This window comes from Buteo buteo, chromosome 2 (assembly GCF_964188355.1).
Source record: "Buteo buteo chromosome 2, bButBut1.hap1.1, whole genome shotgun sequence".
Lineage (NCBI taxonomy): Eukaryota > Metazoa > Chordata > Aves > Accipitriformes > Accipitridae > Buteo > Buteo buteo.
The window spans coordinates 76,185,824-76,207,195 of NC_134172.1; the positions used below are offsets into that span (position 1 = coordinate 76,185,824).

The 21,372-nt window shown below is 40.6% G+C and overlaps 1 protein-coding gene across 4 annotated transcripts in view; it reads left to right on the top strand.

Annotated features, from left to right (window-relative positions):
- The first annotated feature begins 1,331 nt into the window (after positions 1-1,331).
- The window catches only part of LOC142026966 (proteasomal ubiquitin receptor ADRM1), a 48,695-nt gene continuing 28,654 nt past the window's right edge, over positions 1,332-21,372 (top strand). Inside the window, exons 1-3 of one of the 4 annotated variants that reach the window (XM_075020493.1) lie at positions 1,344-1,406; positions 2,247-2,343; positions 16,008-16,172. In XM_075020493.1, the coding sequence (XP_074876594.1) occupies positions 16,136-16,172 (37 nt within the window). In that variant the 5' untranslated portion in view covers positions 1,344-1,406; positions 2,247-2,343; positions 16,008-16,135. Of the gene's footprint in view, positions 1,407-2,246; positions 2,344-13,994; positions 14,069-16,007; positions 16,173-21,372 lie in introns of those variants that run through there. The other 3 variants (XM_075020523.1, XM_075020510.1, XM_075020502.1) reach the window with 3 other exon arrangements.

Below are 21,372 nucleotides of genomic sequence, written 5' to 3' on the forward strand. Positions count from 1 at the left end.
CAGAATGGATGCTTGTTACCTCTGTGGCTGATCTGCCCTGAAGCACCTCACTCTGTGCATGCTTTGCAATCTTTTTTATTTTTTTTTTTCCTTTTACAGTCATGGTTGCTGGGTCCAATGATATTTTATTCGATTCTTAGCTTTCAGGTATGAAAAGGGAGGGAGGGAGGGAGGGAGACATTTTGGTGGGAAAGAGTTTCAAATCTCTGATCGTGGAAGAAGTCTAAGTGTATGTGAAGGAAAACGCCTTGCAGACTGAGAAATGAGAAGGTAAATAAAAAGAGCAGAACAGGTGTTATCTAAAAGAAATGTTATGAGTCAAATTAAACTCCTGACTCACAGTTTTGATACTTGTATCAACATCTACGAACAGTCTCAATTGCTTTAGCATGCCAGTAATTACTCTGAAGTGGATGATTACGAACTTGCCTCCAGTTACCTGTTGTGTATGAACAAGTGCAAGTTCAGGGCGAGAGAAATAAAGGCACCTGCCAACTTCTCTCCTGGGAGGGAATGACTCTAACCTGTGAGCTACCAGCCCATGGCTTTGTTGACTTCAATTTTGATTTGATTCCAGATGCCCATTAACCTGCTCCGAGCAGCAGCACTGGCTGCAGCCACTTGCTGGACGGGCAGACAGGGTGACTGAGACTGCCCAGAAGACACACGCTGGACAGGGCCTAAAAATCGAACTGTCACACCAAGTGGCCTAGGTGTGACATGCCTCAAAGCTAGCTAGAACGTTAACAAAAACCCACAGAACTGGTTAAATTCATACCGGTGCACAGCAAACGATGGCATAGACCAGAACACGCAGGGACAGGCCAGGTACTGATGCAGAGAAGCAACTTTTTCCCCATAGCTCAGTAAGGAGGACACTTTGTCCTACAGAGGTTATGGTGAGCTACGCTCACTCTCGCAGCTGAAGGACGATACAAGCAGCCGACAAAGCACAACTTGATGATACCGGCTACATCACGACTGTGTGCGTTTGTGCACCGGAGGCTTCACCGTCCCTCCCGAAACGCGCCAGGTGAGCCCCCCCGGGGCAGCGGGGGCTCCCGGTACCGCCTTCGTCTGCATAGACCCGCCCCTCCGACGCGCCATTGGCCAGCAGTCTCCCCAGCAGTGGTGCGGTCCGGGGGACTGTGAGGCTCGGCGTCTTGCTTAGCATTCGCCCCGCCTCCGGCGGAGTGGATGGGAGAATCTGGTTCGTCGCTTCGGCGACGGCGGGGCGAGGCCGCGCTCTACGATTGGTCCGGCGGCGCGTCCCTCCGCCGCGGCGAGGGCCGCACTTCCGCCTCGGTGTCAGCGGTGCCGGGCGCTGGGTTGCAAGGCGGGGAGGGGGGGGGGGCGGCGGCGGTTGGGGTTGTTGCGGCGGGGCCGTCGCGGGAGCGCGGTGTCAGGTAATGCCGCCACTGCCTGCCCCGGGCCCGGTAGCCGGGGCTCGCCGCCCTCCCCGGCGAGCCTCTCCTTTCAGGGGACTCGTCTCCCGCTTCCCCCCCCACACCTGCCGCAGCGGCGCCCCCCCACCCGCTGAGGGAAAGGCGGGAGCGCTTCGGGCCTCGTCGCGGCCCAGCCCGCCGCGGGGGTCCCCTCCCCGGTGGGCCGTTAACGGCTCCCCTCAGCGCCGCGGGCGGTCCTGTCAGTCTGGCCGAGGTGTGTTTGTGTGTGAGGGGGGGCGGCCACCCCAGCGCTGCGCTGCGCTCCCTTCCCCGTCGGACGCGGGATCCTTGAGCCGCTCGGTTGTTTTCTGAGGGCGCTGCGAGCCCTAGGCCCGTCCGGTTGAGTCAAGAGCGTGTTGGGCTGAAACGGGTGTTCCCCTTCCATGTTTTCAGCGGAGGCGGCGGATCTCTGGGGTGGCCCGAGCGGCGGGGCTGGGTGGGGGAACCGCCTTGGCGACCGTGGGGTTCTCCTCTGGGGACGGGGGGGAGGTAGCGGGGGCTGAAGGACGTTGGTGGGCAGAGAGCGCGGGTTGCAGGTCAGCGGAGCTCTGTCGGTCCTAGCGTAGGGATTTTTCTCATTTTAATCGTATTTCCCCATTGCTTTTGGAGCTGGGTAGCTTAGCAAAGGAGGCTACGACACCTCAGTTCCCAAGAGGAATGTGTTGAGCTCGGCTTCAGCAAGATACAGCAGGCTCAAGGGGCCTTTTAGGCCACAGCTGAAGCACAGAGAGCAGTCAGGATTTATTTGAGGTTTTTTTTTTAAATTATTCTTCAGTTACCTACTCAATGTTTCTCTTGCAGAGCTGTTGAAAGGGATACAAGCAAGATGGGAAAAATAGCAGGAAAAAAGGCTTTTTTTTAAATAACATGCCACCAGAACTTCTGCATGGTAACAAAGGTATAAATTATGTTGCCACTTACTTAATTTGGATATTAAATCATGTTTGTGCTATCTGTATGTTTGGATTCAGGACTTCTTTTGGAAGTTGTTTGCTACTCTGCAGCACTTGCAGGCTGGAATTTCAGATGTGGGTTTGTAATGGTCTTCTGGTTTTTATGTCTGCCATAACCTTGTGTTTCCCCTCAGAAGTATCTGCCAAAGCATGTTGAATGCAAGCAGATACTGCTTTCATTTGCTGTGAATTTTCTCAATTAAAATACATTTAAGATTTCAAAAAGGAAAAGTAAAAAGGAGATGCGGATCTGCAGTGTAGATTAGCGTTACCATACCACTCTTCTCGCTGTGTCTCCTTTTTTAAAGCTTATGCATGCAAGAAAAAATAAATTTGTTTCATTCCGACTTAACCTTCCAAAGTTCAGAAACTCCATGTTCAGGTTGACATCTGGGGGCAACCACATATATATCATCTTAACAAACTTTATACCAGTATGCTCTGGGACTTCTAAAACCTCAAGGCAATTTCTGGAAGCAGTGACTTGGGTAACTTCCAAACATAAAGCACTGCGCCATGGGATGAAAGTAGGAGAACTGGCTAAACTGGCGTGGAAGCAAGAAATTCCGAGCAGTGATTTTCCCCTAAGTAACCCCCTGGGTTTTCAGTTGCTGTAAACATAGCTTTTCTTAAAATAGTTGTCAAGTCATACAAATGTTTGACCACGTGACAGAAAGTTGAGGGCAGTCTAGGATAAGATCAGAAGTGGTTCTCAATGTTGCTTTCCTGAACCAACAGCACTTCGTAATGAACTTGTAACTTCAGGGAGTGCTCGAAAGGAAGCACTGAGACATCTGCTGTCCAGGAATAAATATGCTATTTTTCTCCAAAACTAGCTCTTCAGCCATGCCAATATAATCTTATAAACAGAAGACAAAAGTTCAAGATAGACAACGATGATTAGACAACAAACTCTATGCCTGCAAGTAGTTGAAGACTAGATAGGTTAAAGGTTTCAGCTGATGCAATGCTGAAAAACAGTGCAGTGCAAGTAGTTATTTGTTTGCTAACGCATCTGTGCAAATGTACTTGGATTGGTCACTGATCATGGAGGGTAATTTTCACTATGATTTCTTTAAATCAATTTTAGTACTGTTACTGCTTTGTATGATATGTACTTGCTTAAGCTGACAGGTCTTATGATTGAAACTGGTATTTCTTTCAGTCTTTCTTCTTGTGAATTCTACTGTGTGAACTTCACACATGCTGACCTAGAACAAAGGTGGAAAGCTTAGCTGTCTGTTATTTTAGTGTTGGCTGGAAAACTTACCAATCAGGCTTTTTTTTTTTGATAAGGCTATATTTTTAAATCACTGTTTGTAGTGCCAGTCAGATGATTTTTTTTTTTGTGGTGGTGTTTGAAAGCAAGACTCGCATGCAAGTACAGTGAATTTTTAAGCAGGTAATTAATTAGCTTCGGTATTTGAAGTAACTTGTCCTTGAACAATGCAATGTTACATCATGCTACTTGATAACTAGAACTTCCGTTTACAAGTTGGCATTTTTTCTAGTCTTTCCCTCAGCATCATTTTGTCACCTGAGTCATGAAGATATAAGAAATGTCTGTGTTGGATGCTAATGTGGTGTTTTAAAATGCTTAGTGTTTAGTCTGTTCTCTGTGAAATAACTAAAATGTTTGGTTCTCTTACGTTTTTAGAAGAAATGAACAAAATCAGTCATGCAAAGAATATGCGTTAAATATGGAGTGCTCAACATCTTGTATTCAAACTCAGCAAATATATTCGTTACTGATCACAGGGGCATCTTCACCTAGCTGAATAAATTGGAAAGTGAGAGCAATGAACAAATTGGTCACCCTGTACCTGCCACTTTGGAAGATAGGGGACTTTGATACGTTTCCTGTTGCAAAAAAATACAGGTTATGCATTATACCGATTCTTTTATGGTTTTTATTCCTTTATGGAATAGACCAGTGTAGAACGTGGAATTAAAAAATACATTATCTTAGTCCTTACTATGCAGAAGAATATATGTTGATGTAATTATTTACTTTGTATTCTTAAAGGCTTGTAATAGCAAGTTGCATGAGAACGGTAAGCAATTAGAATGTGTCAAATGTGGCTTACCATTGCTTTCAGTTATACTTTTCAAAAATTTATCGTTGATTCAGTGCACAAACATAATGTCTTAATTTTCAGGATCAATAAGTTACAAGAATAGACTAAGCTTGCTTAAACTTTTTTTTTTAATACAGTTACAATTGGAAATTCATTTGCTGGTCTAGACAGATCCTTTAGATTATTTCAGTATATTTTATTATGCATGTAATTTAATGAGACAGATTTTTAGTAAATTACAGCAGCCCTCCATTCAGAAAAGGCAGGAGGCTGGGTAGTGTTGTCTTCCTGTGATTGTTTATAAATCTGGTGGGAGTGTACACAAAAGGTGAATTGTGCCTGCAGCTGCAGAAATACATCTGGACCTTTTATTCTTGGCCCTCTTGGTTTTACGGTCTAAAACTTAAACTGTATATTGCTCTCTTGGACGCGCAACATCTGTGCTTGGCATTAGACTGAATGGAAGCCTTGATCTGTGGCATTCCTGTTTGAGTTCAATTCCTTTGCTGTGCTGTTCAGAGTTTTAGACGAGATAAGGGTTGTGGCTGTTGGGATGCTATGAACCTCTGGGATATTACAAAGAAGTTTGCATGCTTATGTTATTTGTCAAGAAATGCATTTTCACGAACAGATAACTTCATTATATTTTTACTAGCATTATTTTTACTCTTCCAAGGCAGTTTTTTTTACGGCTCCCAAAAGAATCTGTTAATAGATCTCATTGGGTTTTGATTCTAGGGATAGTTCAAAAGTAATGATGATATGGAAAGTTTGAAGATGGTAAGTGTTTGAATTCTGAGGTGCCTGTGGTTCACGTCATTCACTTCAGACCTAACCAGCTCCAGCCACTGAAGTGGTGGAGGCCAATGTAGACTCTGTTCCCTACAATGTGTTAGTGCTATCAAGTGAGAATGAGAATCCTTTTAATAACTTGGAATTATAAAACTTGTATGTGTTAAGGCTACGGAGAAGTTAGCTCACCAGCCTATTTATAACGGTCCATTTAGCAGCATGTTTGTTTACTGGACGAAATGAGAACTTTGTTAGAAGAACAGAACTTCTCCCCCGTGAATGTGACCTTTCTAGGTTTTGCACAATGTCAGTGAAACTGTTGCACGGTTGCTTAATAGTGAAACAAAAATGCTACCTATCTTTAGGGATGCAAATAACTTTATTTACATGGTCTTACTTTGTCTTAAATGTAGTTCTAAGTGCTGTGCAACCGTGCTACTATCCAAGTGGGTTAATGTTACCAAGAAGATAGCTAGGTGGATTCTTTATTAAAACTGAACTCTAAAGAGAGATATTTGTCCTGTCTAGAGAAGTACAAGTTTATCTTTTCTTTTTTTTTTTATCTCTTGACAACAGCAAACATAGTAACACCCTTACACTAGAATCCATTTAAGTATCTACTGTAAGTGTAGCTTTAAAGGAAATTCAACCATAGAAGAAACTCTGACTTTCTAAAAACTCTTTGTCTGCTAGCTGTGTGCATGAGCTCGTGCTGCAGAATTTGAATGCGTGAGGAATTGTTGGTAGCCATAAAAATATGGTTTCTTATGCTGTAGGGCTTTGCGCTAGGTTAGTCAGCTATTGCCCTCCTGCTTTATTTGCAATGTGATTGTTATCATAATTGTTTAAGAGTCTCCATGAAAATGATTAGTAAGATATTTTGTACAGAATAAATGTAAAACTACACCTGTCCAGAGAGAATGGGTGCACAGAGACAAAGCTTAAAAAGTGCCTTTGAGTAGGAAGATCTATAAACTTAAACCCGTAACTATTTTTACTGTTCTAGGGGTTTTCTCCAGTGATGTTATATGCTGTAATTGTCTTCAAATTCATAAACTTCAGTGATCAATTTGTAGGGCTGGTTACATTATTATGAGAAATATTCAAGCATACTTAATTTTAACTTCAAAGTAAGTTTTGTTTCAAAGAGAAGCATTCATAAATGATCAATTATGTATCTACTGACACTTGTGTCCAAAGCTGCTGTGCTTGGAGTTATTGATTACTTCCCACCTTGTCTCTTGCCAATAAGATAAAACAAGTCCTCAGGAATACTAAGAAGTAACTAGATTTACAATACAGTATTGAGTTACTAGGTTTTTTAACAGTGTGGCTAGAAATGAGCGGGTTCATTGGTCATGATCAAACCTAGTATTATGCATCATGGGTAGAGAAGCTGTGTAAAACAGAATTTTGTGATCTTTTACTACTGGGGACAATTAAAGTTTCCAAGGAAAGGCTACAAAGTCCAAAGATTGCTGTACCAGATGCTCTCAGGTGGAAAAATGTCTCAAATATTGATGTAGTGTTAAAAAAGGAGAACATTTACAGAATTCTGTGGGAACTTCAGTGAAGTGTTTTGCATCCGTAAATACTAAGCTGCTGGAATCAAGTTTCCTTGGTCTGTTTGTTTGTTTGTTAGGTTTGGTAGAAGTTCTGTGAGCCAGTATCCTTGGCTGTAGAACAGAATTTTTGGCTGAAGTGAAACTGGGGACAGCCATCAGTTCTGTAGGTAATTGAGCACTATACCGTGAGAGTATTTTCTGTGCAGTTTCATCTTTGCAATTTTTATGTTCAATAAATAATACTTCTGATAGCAGCACCGTAGCTTTGTGCTGGGGGCAATACTTAGTGTGTGGGACAATTACTGTGGTTTGTTCTGATGCAGAAACAAATTTTGTAGCCTGAACTCTGTTGCAAACCAGACTTGTAGTGTTTCAGTTGGCTCTAATTCTTGTGAAGTATCACCAAAAATCTGTATTCCTGAGAGAACAGAATGTGATTCTCTCTGCCATAAATCTGTTTGGCTCATGGGTTCAAAGCTAAATTTTCAAATGTTCAGTTTGCTGCCACCATTGTTTCAAGTGCTTTAAAGTAAGTTCAGCTAAACTATCAGCTAAGGATGCTTTGCTGCTTTGGTTCTGTTGTGGGTTGACCCCAGCAGGCAGCTGAGCCCCACACAGCTCCCCCACTCCATGGGATGTGGGAGAGAATTGGAAGGGCAAAAGTGAAAACTTGGGGGTAGAGACAAAGACACTTTAATAAGTAAAGGCAGGGGGAGAAGCCAAATAGAAATAAAGAAAAACAAGAGATGCAAAAGCAGTCACTTGCTGTCAGCTGACCTGTGTCCAGCCAGTCCCCGCAAGCAATGGCAACCCCTGCAAAACTCCCCTCCAGTTTTATTGCTGAGCATGGCAGTATATGGTAGGGAATGTCCCTTTCATCAGTTTGGGTCAGCTGTCCTGGCTGTGTTGCCTCTCAGCCTCTTGTCCGCCCCCAGCCTACTCACTGGGGGGGCAGAGTGAGAAAGGGAGAAAGCCTTGACACTGTGTAAGCTGTCACCAGCAGTAACACATGGGTGCGTTATTAACAGTGCTTTGGTCGCAAATCCAAAGTACAGCACTGTACAGGCTGCTAGAAAGGAAATTAACTCCATCCCAGCAGGACCCAGTACAGGTACTCAGCTGCCCCTAGGGCATTTAATAACTCCCAGCTTCATTAAGGCCTATAATAGGGATAGCTGCAATCTTCAAAGAAATGGAAAAGTGACAGTGGGCCACATCTTCAGCTGATCTTCCTCACTCAGCCTCTCTGCACTTTAACAGACTTGAGAAGGAAATTGCCCTTTTCTTACTGTGGATGCGAATTGAGTTTCATCTTGCCAAGACATCTTGGTGGAAGATGCTATTACATTCAAACTTCGGAGTAAGAGACAAATCTAACTTTGTAAATAAAATTCTCTTCTGGATTCCGCCATCTGTGTGGCTGTTCTCTCGTTGAAGAGATTTTAAGTGCATAATAATTACAGCAGGTATCTAAATTGCCAATTAAATTGACTTCTTGGCTAATTTTTATAGATGTTTTAGATCCAGTGTTGTTGGTAACCTAATTTCATGAGTCAATTAAGATTCATCCTTGCTGAAGCTTTCATTCAGAGATGAAACACTGCAGTTTGATGCTTTCAGGAGATGTGTATGAAGGAAAAACACATGAATATTTATCTTCTGGTTCAAGCTATTTATTTCTGTCCCTTGAAGTACTACAGCTATGTTTTATTTCAGCTGGCAACTCAAGAGAAGATGGGGTTGGCTCTTATTCCACCAGTCATACTATAGGACTGTTGGGTTTTTTGTTCTCCTTTTTGTTTTTTTTTTTTTTAATTATTTTTAGTTTTAATATGAAGGGTGTGTGTATTTGATCTTCTACTGGCTCTTTTGGAGTCTCTTTCTGGACAGAAGGTGCATCCTGAACCCATGATATCAAACTAATGAAAATGTTCCTGTTTATTAACATATGCTGTTAGGTGGATTAAACAGGGCATGGGATGAATTTTCCTTTGTATCAAGCTAATTTTAAATTCTGTCATTACTATTTCTGTTAAATTGAGCTTGTGCCCTTTTGACCCATTAAAGAAAAGTAAAAACCTGAAAACTGAGTGTCTTTTCAGAGTTCATGGGATTTGCCCCTTCTCTCCCCCCCACCCCGGCAATACTTGTGCAGTATTTCATCATATGACATTTGACGGAAAGTTTTTATTATTTTTTCTTGTGAGGAAGGCCTCAAGTAACTTTCTCCCCCCACCCCCCCTTCCTTGCAAGTATTCTCCTTTCAAGTTAATATATTTAATTTGTTTTGAAATTTGCTGTGGAAGTGCACATCCAACAAAACCTTGTTCTGCATGTAAAAAAGCTTATGAATGTGCTAGTTCCTTAATTCTTTGGTGGCACTCTAGTTCCAGTGTATTAAGCTTCTAACACCTTACCTGCTCATGCTGGTGAACATCTGTGTTTATTTTCATGACAGCTTACTGTTTCTGTACTTGGTTTTACTTAAATTCTCCTTGGTCTCACAAGCAGATTCAATGTCTGTATAATGAACATGACCTAGTGTTTTACACATGTCTCGTAGAGCTAGAACATGTGCTTTAAGAACGAGGAAACCAGGGTTTGTAAAGGTAGGAGGATGGTGTCAATAAAGCAGTGGCTTTCCAGAATTGCTACGTGTGAAATTTCAACTTCAAGTCTGGAGGAATAAGACACTGCAGCTGTAGTCAGCCAGCCAGACTTCAAAACTGATCTTGCTGAACTGCATTCCAGTCAAATTAGCTGCTCCAGCTGTAAACGGCTTACCTTTCTATAGAAATGTAAATGTTTCTTTAAGGAGGAGTAACTTTTGGTTAACCAGCTGGGTCTTTGATGAGGATTAACATAGAAGAACAAGTTAGTATGGAGTAACTAGTTATGTCGAATTAACTAAGTCATAGTAATTGCATGTTTAAACTTATACAGGTTGTTTTGAACAGGTACTAGTGTTTGGGGTTCTTTAACTGGTGTATAAGTTCTAAGGATCCAGGATCTTAGGGACATAAGCTGTTGGTTTTTTTAAATTTTTTCTGTTGAGGAATGGAATTTGAGAAGGAGAAAGCATGTGTGGTGACAAATTTGAAGGATTACTAACCAGGTAAATGGCATAGGAAATTTCAACTTTTAGTACTTGATAGAGCTGTAAGCAAATGAAATGATGTTATGGACAACCATTACAGGTCACCTCCACAGCCTCATCTGGCATTTAGGTGTGGAGAGTACAGGTGCCAGAGAGCAGCCTTTGACCGCGCAGCCAGCAGTGGATCTCCACACCTTTGGTTTCAGAGAGAAGCCTATGAAGGTGCAAACTCTCTTTGCAAGGTGTGCGTGCATCTCTTCTCATATAGATGCTCACACGTGTGTCACAGAATGCATTGAGCAAATTAGATACTTCATAAAGTGATTTGGAAAGTCTTGCACTTTTGTCCTGATTTTTAAAATAAATTCAAGTGGGAGGAAATGGTTTCAAATAAGTGGGAACAGTGCAAAGTCTGGGACTGATCTTACTGATACTGTATCCCTAGAAAAGAGTTCCCTGTACCTTCTACTGCTGGGGCCTGTGAGCCTGTATGGGACCCTCCGATCTGCACAGAGTTAAGTTTTTGAAAGCAAAGTATGTTACTGGAGGCCAGATCACGTGGTAGGTGTCACTGTCGAGTTCCAGGTTCAACACAGTGCTTGACAGAACACTTTGACAGTATTCGTAACCAGCTGATTGACAGGTACGATACGACTTTGTTCATCACGGGACCTTAGCTGTCACCATAGTGTAGGCGGTATGAAGAGTTACATTCTCTGCATCAAGGCTGTAAAGATCACTGAGAGAAGCATGTTTTCTGCTGAGAGTGAGCCTCTCGGGATCTGTCTTAGTATGTGTTGTGACCACTGGTGTACCATGCATGTTTAGGAAGAGCCCTTTCTGTTTGTTCTCTCTGTCTGTGACAGATGTACTTCTGGAAAGCAGTATGTCAATCTTAGTAATTACCTCCTCTCTGTAGAACCTATTTCAAGGTGTGCTATGGATGTGGTGCAGGTATTTTCTTGTGTTTCTGCAGTATTTATTGCAAATGCATGCTTTATTTCGTCCTTTGCCTTTGTAAAACATCCTCCTGTCCTTTAAGAAAAGGACTGCCTATGGTCATCAGTCATACAAGAATGTGTGAACCTTTTCTGATAAATTGTGAGAATTTAAAGGAGTTTTAATGACTAACTGGCTTTTGACTAGTTGTGCAGCACTGATGAGACTTTTTAATAACCAAAGTACAAACCGGACTTTGTGCCCATGTGACTAGTAGTTTTATTTCCCTCCCTTACCTGTTCAGGTTTCGGGGTTACTTGCTTGGGACAAACATAGCATTTTTATTTCAGCATTGGTATCTGCATTTTTAAATTGTGTTATTGGACAACATAATATCTTGTAAAGCCATCTACAAACAGGATAAACAACATCACCAATGTGCAAAGCTTATTTCAGAGGAATCAAAATAGTAGTCCTTTGATTAGAAGATACCAGAAGGTCTTACAAGTTTTTGACTTCACATGCTACGCTTAGCTTAACTCTTGCTAGTCTGGTTTTGTATATTGTAGGCATTGGCATGCAAATAAGCAAAAATGACTAGAAAAACTAGGTTCTGCCCAAGTAACTTGTTCAAGGTTTGCTTCAATAAACTATGTTAAGCTTCGTTGTTTTCTGTTAATTGCTTTGGCACTCACTTTAAATGTAATTTCAAGGAGTAAAATCTTACTGTGAATATTCTGGACAACCTAGTACAGAGAATTTCTCAGAACAGAATATAAGATAATACAGCCTACAGTACAGATTTACGAACCCATTATGAAGTTGTACTGTTGGGATGGGTATTACACTTTTTTTAGATGTTTTTATCTGTTGTCTTTCAGTTTGAGCTTATAAAAATAACATCTCTCCTGTAGGGAAATCAATCTATGACAAAAATGAAAATAAATGCAGCAGTTTTTATTCATGCACGCAAATCCCATAATAAATCCAATTAGTACATAGCAATCTGTAGCCTTAAAATATGAGGAAATAGATGAGCTTTGTCGCTTATCTTGTAAACCACAAAATCTGGGCTGCTTGTGGTCCAGGGTGTGTTGTCATCATTAAATTATGAATCTCCAGTTCTCTTAAGATACCTCTACTTGCAGTTTTTTCCTGTCATTTATAAAATTATTTATATCAGTCCCTCTTTGGTCATCAGTGTGGCAATGCATCTGGGCTGCAATCCCCAGGCAAAAGCACCTTTCTGAGTGTCTGTGTCTTGAGTACCCAGGCCCAGCCCGTAAGCACTGGCTGTTAAAGCGAAGCCCGCTAAGATAATTTTAACCTGTAAACCATCAAACCCCGATTGCTGAAATAGTGTTCTCTACAACAAAGAGCAAGTGAAGTCCTGTATGGAAAACTGTTACATTCCTAATAATTACTATGTATGTAAGAAAATATCTAAATATACTTTTTTATTCCTTCTGCACTGTCGGAATAAAAGATGTGAACATGATACGGTGTTTATGCTTTATGAAAGGTTTTCCATGAGGGCAGTTGGTCCTAAGCTCCTGAAGGTCTGTTTGACACAGGAATATTGCACCCTCTTTTGAATGGCAATTTTGATAAAAGCTGTTAACTACAGGTGGTTGTGTGTAAGTGAATTCTTTTGGTACTTCATGGACATGGAGGAGGAAATACAGATTACAAATGCTGAATATGAAGCAAATAGGATGTTTTTGTATTCTGGCATTTCAGCCTAGTTGAAAGTAGCTTTTTGCAGTTGCTTTTAGTAAGAGAAGAGGACTTAATCCTAGCTTTTTGGCTCATGATAGCTAAATGCTGTTATCATTGTGTGTTCAGCTACATGCAAATTCACGTTAATCTCTGCTAAATAGAAGAACTGACTGTAAAAGAAGTGATATGAGCATTAAGTTATTGCCAGTGTAACTCTGACGCAAAATATATTACTTTATCCTTTTAAAAATGCTCCTACCATCTTGGGAGAATTTGTGGCTATTATTTAAAGTGACTTCATGAATATTCTTTAGGTAATAGTTACAAAGCTTGTATATAATTTACAGGGATATGACTGAACTTTCATTTTCAAATAACAGTGAGCTTAAGGTGTGGTATGAGGTGCGCGTATCAGGAGAACACAGCATAACTCTTGCTTTCAGTTAACTCAAATCTTTGATTCTAGTTACTTCATTTATGCTTGGTGAGTGTTTTTATACGAAAGCTTCATTGTCTTTGTAGTGAAACTGCATGCTGTGTGTTGTAGTTCCACTTCTCAAGTCCTTTTGTAATGCAATTATTATTGGGGGGGAGAGTGGGGTGGGGGTGGGAGGAGAAACTGGCATTCATGTATATGACCGTGTTTAGTTTAAGGCTCTTGAGATAACTGACAATTTTTTAAGTCGTAATTTTTATTTCTTAGTGCCTTCTATACAAGACTACAGATAGCATACTGGAGTTGCTGTTATAAAGCATCTCTGAAGCTTGCAAGCGGATACGTAACTGACTATGTTTGGATAGGGACCCTGAGGAAGTATGCTCTTGCCATTTGAACTGGAGTGGGTTTTGAACTAGCTCTTTTTTTTGTTTTTATGTGTTGCAGATAGATATAAGGCTGTTTCAGAACAGAATCCCACTACATGAGCTGTATGCAATGACAGGATAGTCCTGCTGCAAGAGCTTAAATAAAAAATAGAGACTAAACATAAAAAGGGGAGATGCAAGAAGACATGGAGAAGATGAGGGAATTGTAGTCCTGATCATAAAGGTTGTATCTTGTGCATATACAAGTTTCCTTCTGGAAATACTGGCTGCTGTTTTGCTAGAAGGATGCAATACTTGCAGACAATTGAAGCCATAAATGTCTTGCATCTTCAAGGATACAGTACCTTGGAGGATTAAAGAAGCCCTCTAATGCAACTTCTTTTTTGGCAAACTAGTGGAGTCATTCCAGCGTGGTGATAATGGTGTCTGGGGTGAACAGTTGTCATGAGATGTCGAGTTCCTGTTTCCTGTAACAATAATTTTCTTTGGATTCCTTCTTTCTGCCTCGATTGAAAGGTTTACATAGTAGCATCCTCAAGGACAGATTCTCTGCAAAGATATGACATATTTGGAGACCTCAGAAGAGATGCTTCCAGATCTGTTGCTGGTGGGGCTGGAAAGTTTGTAGAAACTCTTAAGACTGACAGCAGCTTTGGTATGAACAAGCTTTTTTTTTTTTTTTTTTTTTACAGAGTCAAGGACTGGCTCGTACTAGGCAAGATAACACAGGGATAGGTACACTGACTTGAACTTACAGTACAGATTTAGAACAATGTTATCAATTCTGCTATTTAGTTCACCCAGAAACCTGAGCTAGCTGCTACTCTTGAACCAACTGTTACTTAAGAAGATTTCTCCCTTTCTTTGATTCTGAGGCAGCATGGTTGCTAGTGGCCTGAACTGCCTGTATCTTTTTGAAGTGAGGCTGCTGCTCCTTTCTCTTATGTAAGCAGAGCACTTGCTGATAGCCTTGCACTGGAAGTCTTCAGACATACATGTATCTGACTTGTTAATGTTTTGAGCTCTTGTATCCTTGCCTGGGAGAATGCAGCATTTTGACAAAAGTAAGTCAGAAGCTTGTCACTGATGAGCAAGAAAGCTGAAGGAGGTTTAAAGGTCTCTGGAGAACAGCACAGGAAAAAGGGAAGGAAATTACCATCCAGCTGAGAGCAATTGCAACAGTGCTGTAGCAACAGTCAAGAGAAGCAGCTGTATATAGTTTTGTCCTTGTGGAGGTGAGGACTTGTGAATAAGAAATTGCTGAATATTATGTGGAAGCTCAGATACTCACCATGATGCACAGATTGACATAAAATCCTATAGTGGCAAGGAAGTAGGGAGTTCCTAAGGGAAAAGTGACAAACTGAAATACCTGGCCTTGACAGACATAATGCTTCAAGGCGAACACCGCATTCATTAACTTAGATAAGTTCCAAAATGGGCTATTTTAGCTCTTCCTTCTGAATGGGGAATTGGAAGGACTGTATGTGTGTGACACATCTGAATAGCTTTTGTTCTGGGCAGTGAGGTAAAAAGACTTGAAACACAGGAGGAATCATGCAGTTTGATTTCTTGCAGAGGAAGAAGGAATTGGCTTCAAACATGGCAAGCTCTTCTGCTGGCTTTGTTTCTCTTAATTGGAATGGTATTGTGCAAGTTATAATTACTCTGGAAAAACTACTGTCACAAAAGCAGTGGGATCTTCAAGGGTCATAAAAAATTGAGACTGACAGATTGAGGTTGTTTTGGAGGAGATATCGATAGCATTGCCATGCTGTCATTTATCATTGTGTACTTGGCTCGTCATTGCTACCTGATGAACATTTGTAAGAGTGGAAACAAAATTTTCTCATTATTCTCCTTAGACTAAAATTGGGTGAAGTAAAAATGTTTACATTACACCATTGCCAACCATCTGGAAAAAGTCTGATTTAGTTGATCCATGAAGTAGAGCTGGAATGCTTCATAAATCTGTAAATTATTTGCAGTGTGCTTGGTTTTACTGAGAAGAAATGTGTCGTTTCTTTACACTCTTCCGCTAGAGGGAAAAATCTCCAGTTGTCTCTTCAAGAGTTCACAGCAGTAGCCTAACAAGACTTCTCTAATGGTCACTAGATACTGATTGCATGATATACAGCGAGGCCCAACATTTTTATGCAACAGTGAGATTCTGAGATACAAGGTTCTCTTTCTTGTTCCCAGCTTTCTGGGTTAAGGATGTGGTAAGGCTGATCCTCTTGCTGAAGAGGAGAATTTTTGTTTTACCAGCTGTCTTTTTCTTCCTTTGGTTCTCTGCTCCTTCTAGCTGTACTTGCCTGAAATTTAACTTGCAGTAAATAAGATCTATTTTACAGTAACGTATATGATGTATTTATATAGAGAGAAGTGTGGCATAGTACATCAGCTGTTCCTGTTGTAGGTAGTATTTGTCTTCAGAATGACTTTGGTATCAAAGAAGGCTGTTTGCTTATGAATGCAAAAATCCATCTTTTACCATAGGAAGAAATAGGAAAATTAGTATTTGTCAAGTGTGCATGTTTGTGCACACAAAAAAAGTGGAAGTTGCTAATTCTGTTCCCTGTCTTGTCAAATAGATCATCTAAAGCAGCTGAGTATTTGCAGAAGGCGGCTTCGACAGCACGCAGATACCTAATCTCTAAATCAAGTTCAACGATGCATTAGAGGAAGCTGGATTGGCTGTACAGAGATTTCATACTGAAGGATGAATAGTGAAGAAGAGTTTTATGATGCCGTTACGGGTAAGTGATGGGCATAGTGCCAAGAAAATAAAAAAAAAAGCTATAAACTGCATTGTGTGTGGTGAGGGGCTAGTAATATATTGCTGTTAATAAATAAAGTAAACCGCTGTTTGTAAAACTTATAGTGCTGTCTTCTGAAAAGAAGAAAGGAAGAATTATAATTCAGGTTCAGACTTGGAAAAGAGGTGGTTTTTATTAAAGCTTAATGCTGGCTATCTTTTTATCACTATAACAGTCTTCTAGTGGCCAAGTCTTGCTTTAATTTTCTGTAAAATGCAGGTAATTTAATACCAGCTTGAGAAGTAATGCTTTTAAGACCCTTTGAAAAGTGAAATATCTTCCATGGGTTATTTTTATTGTTATTTTATTCATTTCTTTGTTTTAATGGAAACTTAGCGTGAGGAATTGAAGTAGAAAATGTTTTTCTAGTCAGAAACAAATTACTGTAAAAGTATGCTTTCAAGATAGGGAGCCAAAAGTCTTTGCAATCCAGTGTTGTTTCTAGAAAAGCAAATATGAATCACTTCACACTTGTGCAGTGTATCAAATAGTACTTTTCTTTGAACTAAGAAGGATGAATGGTTATTTATAAGAGCCTTACATGGTTTTAGTGGTGAAATAAAATACTTAAAGTATTTTAATAAAAAAAAAGAAATCCTTTCCAAGAGCTCAAATAATTTTAAAGCCTTCCACTTAAATGTCTCCTCAGAAACCCTGTAATAGAGGTGAAATGAGAAGTGCTGCCAATGGTGAGTGTAGAGTGCTTAGTGTAGAATCATGGGAATGAAAAGAGAATAATGGGAAGCATGAAAGCTGAAGGAATGGAAATAGGATGGTAGATACAAGTGGGGAAGGTAGGCTTAGACATGGTTGGTTGGAAATTCATATCAGGAGTAAACAGAGGGGGCTGGGTGAAGCAACGTGACTGACAGCAGGCTGTATAGGACTTGTCACAATTAAGTCACAGAGAAGGAAGTCTGGATTGCATTCATGCTAACTAGGAGTGATAGGGGCTAGTTCGTTGTACCATAAAAATCTTGAAAACACAATGGATTGTTCCTGTATGTCTTTAGTAATCTTTCAATTCCAAGAGCTCAGGACCTCAGCCATAAATGAACTAGATTTTTTTTTTTCTACTGAAAAAGGTGAACAGAAATGTGCCTTCAAGTATGAGGTGTGTGTCGTACAGCTTTGATGTTGATGCATTCCTTTGTCTTGCTGCAGAAATACACAGCCCTCAGTGTTTGAGTCATCTGCGTTTGAACACTCTGGTTTTGTCCTCTTTCCTCTTCTTTTTCCCCTTTCTTCAGTCTCAAAAAGTTGATTCTCCCTGCAAGTGCTCAAGGTGGTAATGACTTCTGAGCTATTGTGCAGGAGATGTTCTTGTACCTTGCAGTCTTGGCTGGCTCAGCTCAGAAGTGGGATGTTGTGCATCAGTTCTGTGAGCACTCCTTGTCCGGTCCTAATCTTATTCTTCCACAGGGAGGAGTGTGATGCCAGGAGAGAATTTTCTAAGCAAAAGAAGTGTGTCTTTATAGGCTCTCAGCACAGCCCTCTTCTGATGGAGAGTGTTTGGTCTGCAGCAGCCACTCCAGGAACTGAATGAAGTTGGAACTTTTTTCCCTTTTGGTTTAAGAGGAGTTCTAAGTTTGCAATAGTTTGTTTCAGATTCTTTCTCCCTTGGGACTGTCTTTAAAGACAGGTGCTCAATCTCATTCTCCAGCTAGGTGCTTTAGAAGATGCTGACAGTTTGATGGATTGCTTGCACAAACTTAGTGAAGTCTAGACGTAGTTCTTTGTAGCTGTGTCTTGTCCAAGTAATACATAAATGTAATGCTAAGAACAACTGTAAATAGGTCTTTTTGCATTCATGTTGCCCAACTCCTGATGGCAGTAGCAACTCTTTGCTCCTTTTAGCACCATGGACTGTATATCTTCCAGACGGTGCTTTGCTGAATTTTTTGGGTTCTAGTGGATCCAGATTATGCCTGCCTATCTCTTAGTTTTTGTATGCTCTGGACATGGTAGGTGTAGACCCAGTACTCCCAGGAGCTAAAGTTCAGAACTGAGGTCCTTTCTAAGCCAAGGTGAGCTTTCAGATTCCACAGTGAAAACTTCAGGATTTGGGGTTACAGATTTTGATAAAAAAGTGAAATGCCCTTGGCAGACTCCTCGGTCTGTTCTTTCCAAGGATACTCTCCTTCCTTTAGGTCAGATCAGTAGGTGGGCAGAAGCCACCTTTAGACATATGCTTGTTCTGCTCTAAGTCTAGGATTGGGACATGGCTACCAGGATCAAGCACATTCTCCAGCTGTATCTTAACTCCATGTTGAGATGAAAACAGCATGTACACTGTACTCTTCTCCTCTTGTTCCCCCAGAGTCCTGGGCCCTGGCTTCCCCAGAGGGAGCTGCAATGCGTTCCCCCAGGTTTCCTGATTTTAGTAATTGGGTACTGTGGTTTGTGTCCTATAAGTAGCAAACCAGGCTTAGTAAAGCACTTGAACTCTGTGGGAAGTTACACTTTAGAATTCCACAGCAGCCTCAGCAGCAGCCCAAGTAGTATGCTGCCTCCTTTAAGATACTATGAGTTCACTCCTTGAGGAAGCCACAACTTGTCTGTATTATTAATTGATGACATCCACTTCTAGAACATGAATCTATCCTAAGGAGACCCCTGGTTTTTGTTGTGGTGGATTTCATCTCTGGCTGAGAAATTTCCTGCTTCTGACGCTGTCCCCGTCACATCCAAAAGACATGCTCATGTGGTGGAATTGTATGCTGCGTGGCTGGGAATCATCCTTCTGGTAGATGGTTTGGCCCCAACTGGATGATGATTACACTTGTAAATGTGCAGGATGGACTGTGTTATATAGGTGATGAATTGAGTTAGTGACCAGTACGGAGTTTCTATGGAGAGAAGTTTCTTTGCATTCAGAGGTTTTTAGCATTGCTGATTACTTGGATGCTTGACATCCTTACTTCATGAATGAGTACGTCCCTTGGGAATCTCTTGGGAATGTTACTTGTGGTCTCAGTTAATTCTTCACAGCCCAGCACCTGCTTTTTCTCAAATACAGGAGGTAGTCTTCTCTGAGACTGGATCAGGTAAAGTGGTCAATCCTTTGATGAATTTCAGGCTGTTTGAAATTTTATGTGAGATGGGGAGCATATAGCTTTGATCACTTGCCTCTAGCCTATGTCAGCATGGGTTTATTAATCTCATCGCGGACTTGTTAAAGACTGTGTGCCATCAGGTTCTGCTCTGTCAGAACTGTATCCTTCATTAATTCTGTCAGATATCCATTTGCCAAAGTGTTTTGTGAAAAGATTGCCACAGAACAGGAAAATGCTTGGCTTATTATCATGGTAATTTATTTTTGACAAACATGAATAGTTTAGTTTTGCTTTTTAAAATATTACCCTGCAGTTCCGTGGAAATCTGTTCTGTCCCCGTGACGTTAATCCAGCCTGATATATTTATGAGGATGTTGCTCTTCTATTTCCTGTTGCTTAGCTGTTGTTCACTGTAAACTATTGCTTTCATTTGGGGATGAGGAAGTGAGGTACTTGCTGCCAAATTTATATATTTTCGTAATATCTAGATCAAATACAATCAGCGGATTCTGCCATAATGTTTAAGTACTGCAGATCTTGTGAAAGGCCAGCCTGCCTCCTGTCGGAGCAGCGTGATACGGCTATGTGTTGTGAAGATGGACTTGTTTTGAAAAGTGGAGAATAGTAACTTCTGGCAAAGAAAAAAATTACCTCTTGCTTCACTTGCTATCTACACTTCCAGTGTATTTATCCCTATTCCTTATGCCCTTTTTAGGTCTGAAGATTCTCAGTACTATGCTATTTTGATTCCCTCTCTGTCTTGAGGCATAAGGCTTAATTAGTATTTAAGGAAGTTGCTCACCGTACAAAAGGGGCGGTCTTGTGTCTTCGTACATGACTCAGAACAGTGTGCCTCTGCTCCCTCATAGGTGGATGTATAGCATAGTCTGAGTGGACTTGTTTCGTTTGCAGGATGTGGAAGAAGAAGGCTAAGAAAACTAGAGTTACTGGCAAGTCACTTTTCTTTAAGCTCTTGAAATAGATTAATGTTGGCACCCAACTTAAGTGTTTGACTTTGAAAATTTAAGACTTTTTAAAAGCTTTTGTTTCACCCCTAACACATGTAAGTTGGAACTTTTGATTAAGCTAATTTTTGACATTTTATTTCCGTGTGTGGTCCCCTATTCCCCTTTTAAGTCCCCATTTTTATCCTCACTCCCAGTGGCTCTTCACTATAAAAACTGTCCTGTAAGTAAAACTTACCTACTCAGTTTTGCAAATTCAAGGCTTTAATAGCAACTGGAGAAAGGCTCTTTTTGTATATTAGAAAAACTAAACCAAATAATTTCAGTAAACTGTTCTTATTTCAGATCAGTACTTCCTCTGTGAATAACATTCTCTGAATAGTACTTCACAGAACTGTAATACTTGGAACTTCATTGAGAAACAGCTTTTAAAAGTTTCTCAATGGGCTTGTAGTAGACAAGCCAGCTGATACTTGAAAGTATAGTTGAAAGTCTAGTGATTATCTAGCTGTGTACCCTAGTGGTTTGGTTTTTTGGGGTTGGTTTGTTTGTTTTGTTTTTAATTAGGTGGAGATGCACTTTAATAAAGCAGACTTTACACTTCTGATATATCTTATTTTTCTGGGGCAGGGATTTAATGTTTCTTGTTTGTATGTGAGATGCTCGTTTGAATTGGCATTTATTTACTTACCAATGACATATTGTTGTCCATAAATTATACATATACCTGAATCTAAATTCCCATTGTGTTGTACAAGAACAAGGTAAAACAATTCTGAATCATTGGAGAAAACAGAAAGACTAGTGTGGATAAAAACAATGAGCATTTGATACAATTTGCAAGGTTTCAGGTATGATGTAAAGGCTGTAATTCCAGTAATATTTTTCATAACTATTCCCCTACAAGCCAGTTGACTATTCCTGTTATGAAGCTTTACTTCTACATTTAGGTGTGCTTATCTCATTGAAGTGCTCATTAAATGTGATGCTCTTCCTTATGTTGTGTGCACTTGATCAGCTTTCTAGCTGAGGGCACATGTACCAAAAAGCTCATCTGTTTTGTCCAACTTAATCAGTCAAACTAATAAAAGTTATTTTGTTATGCCCTACAGTACTTGC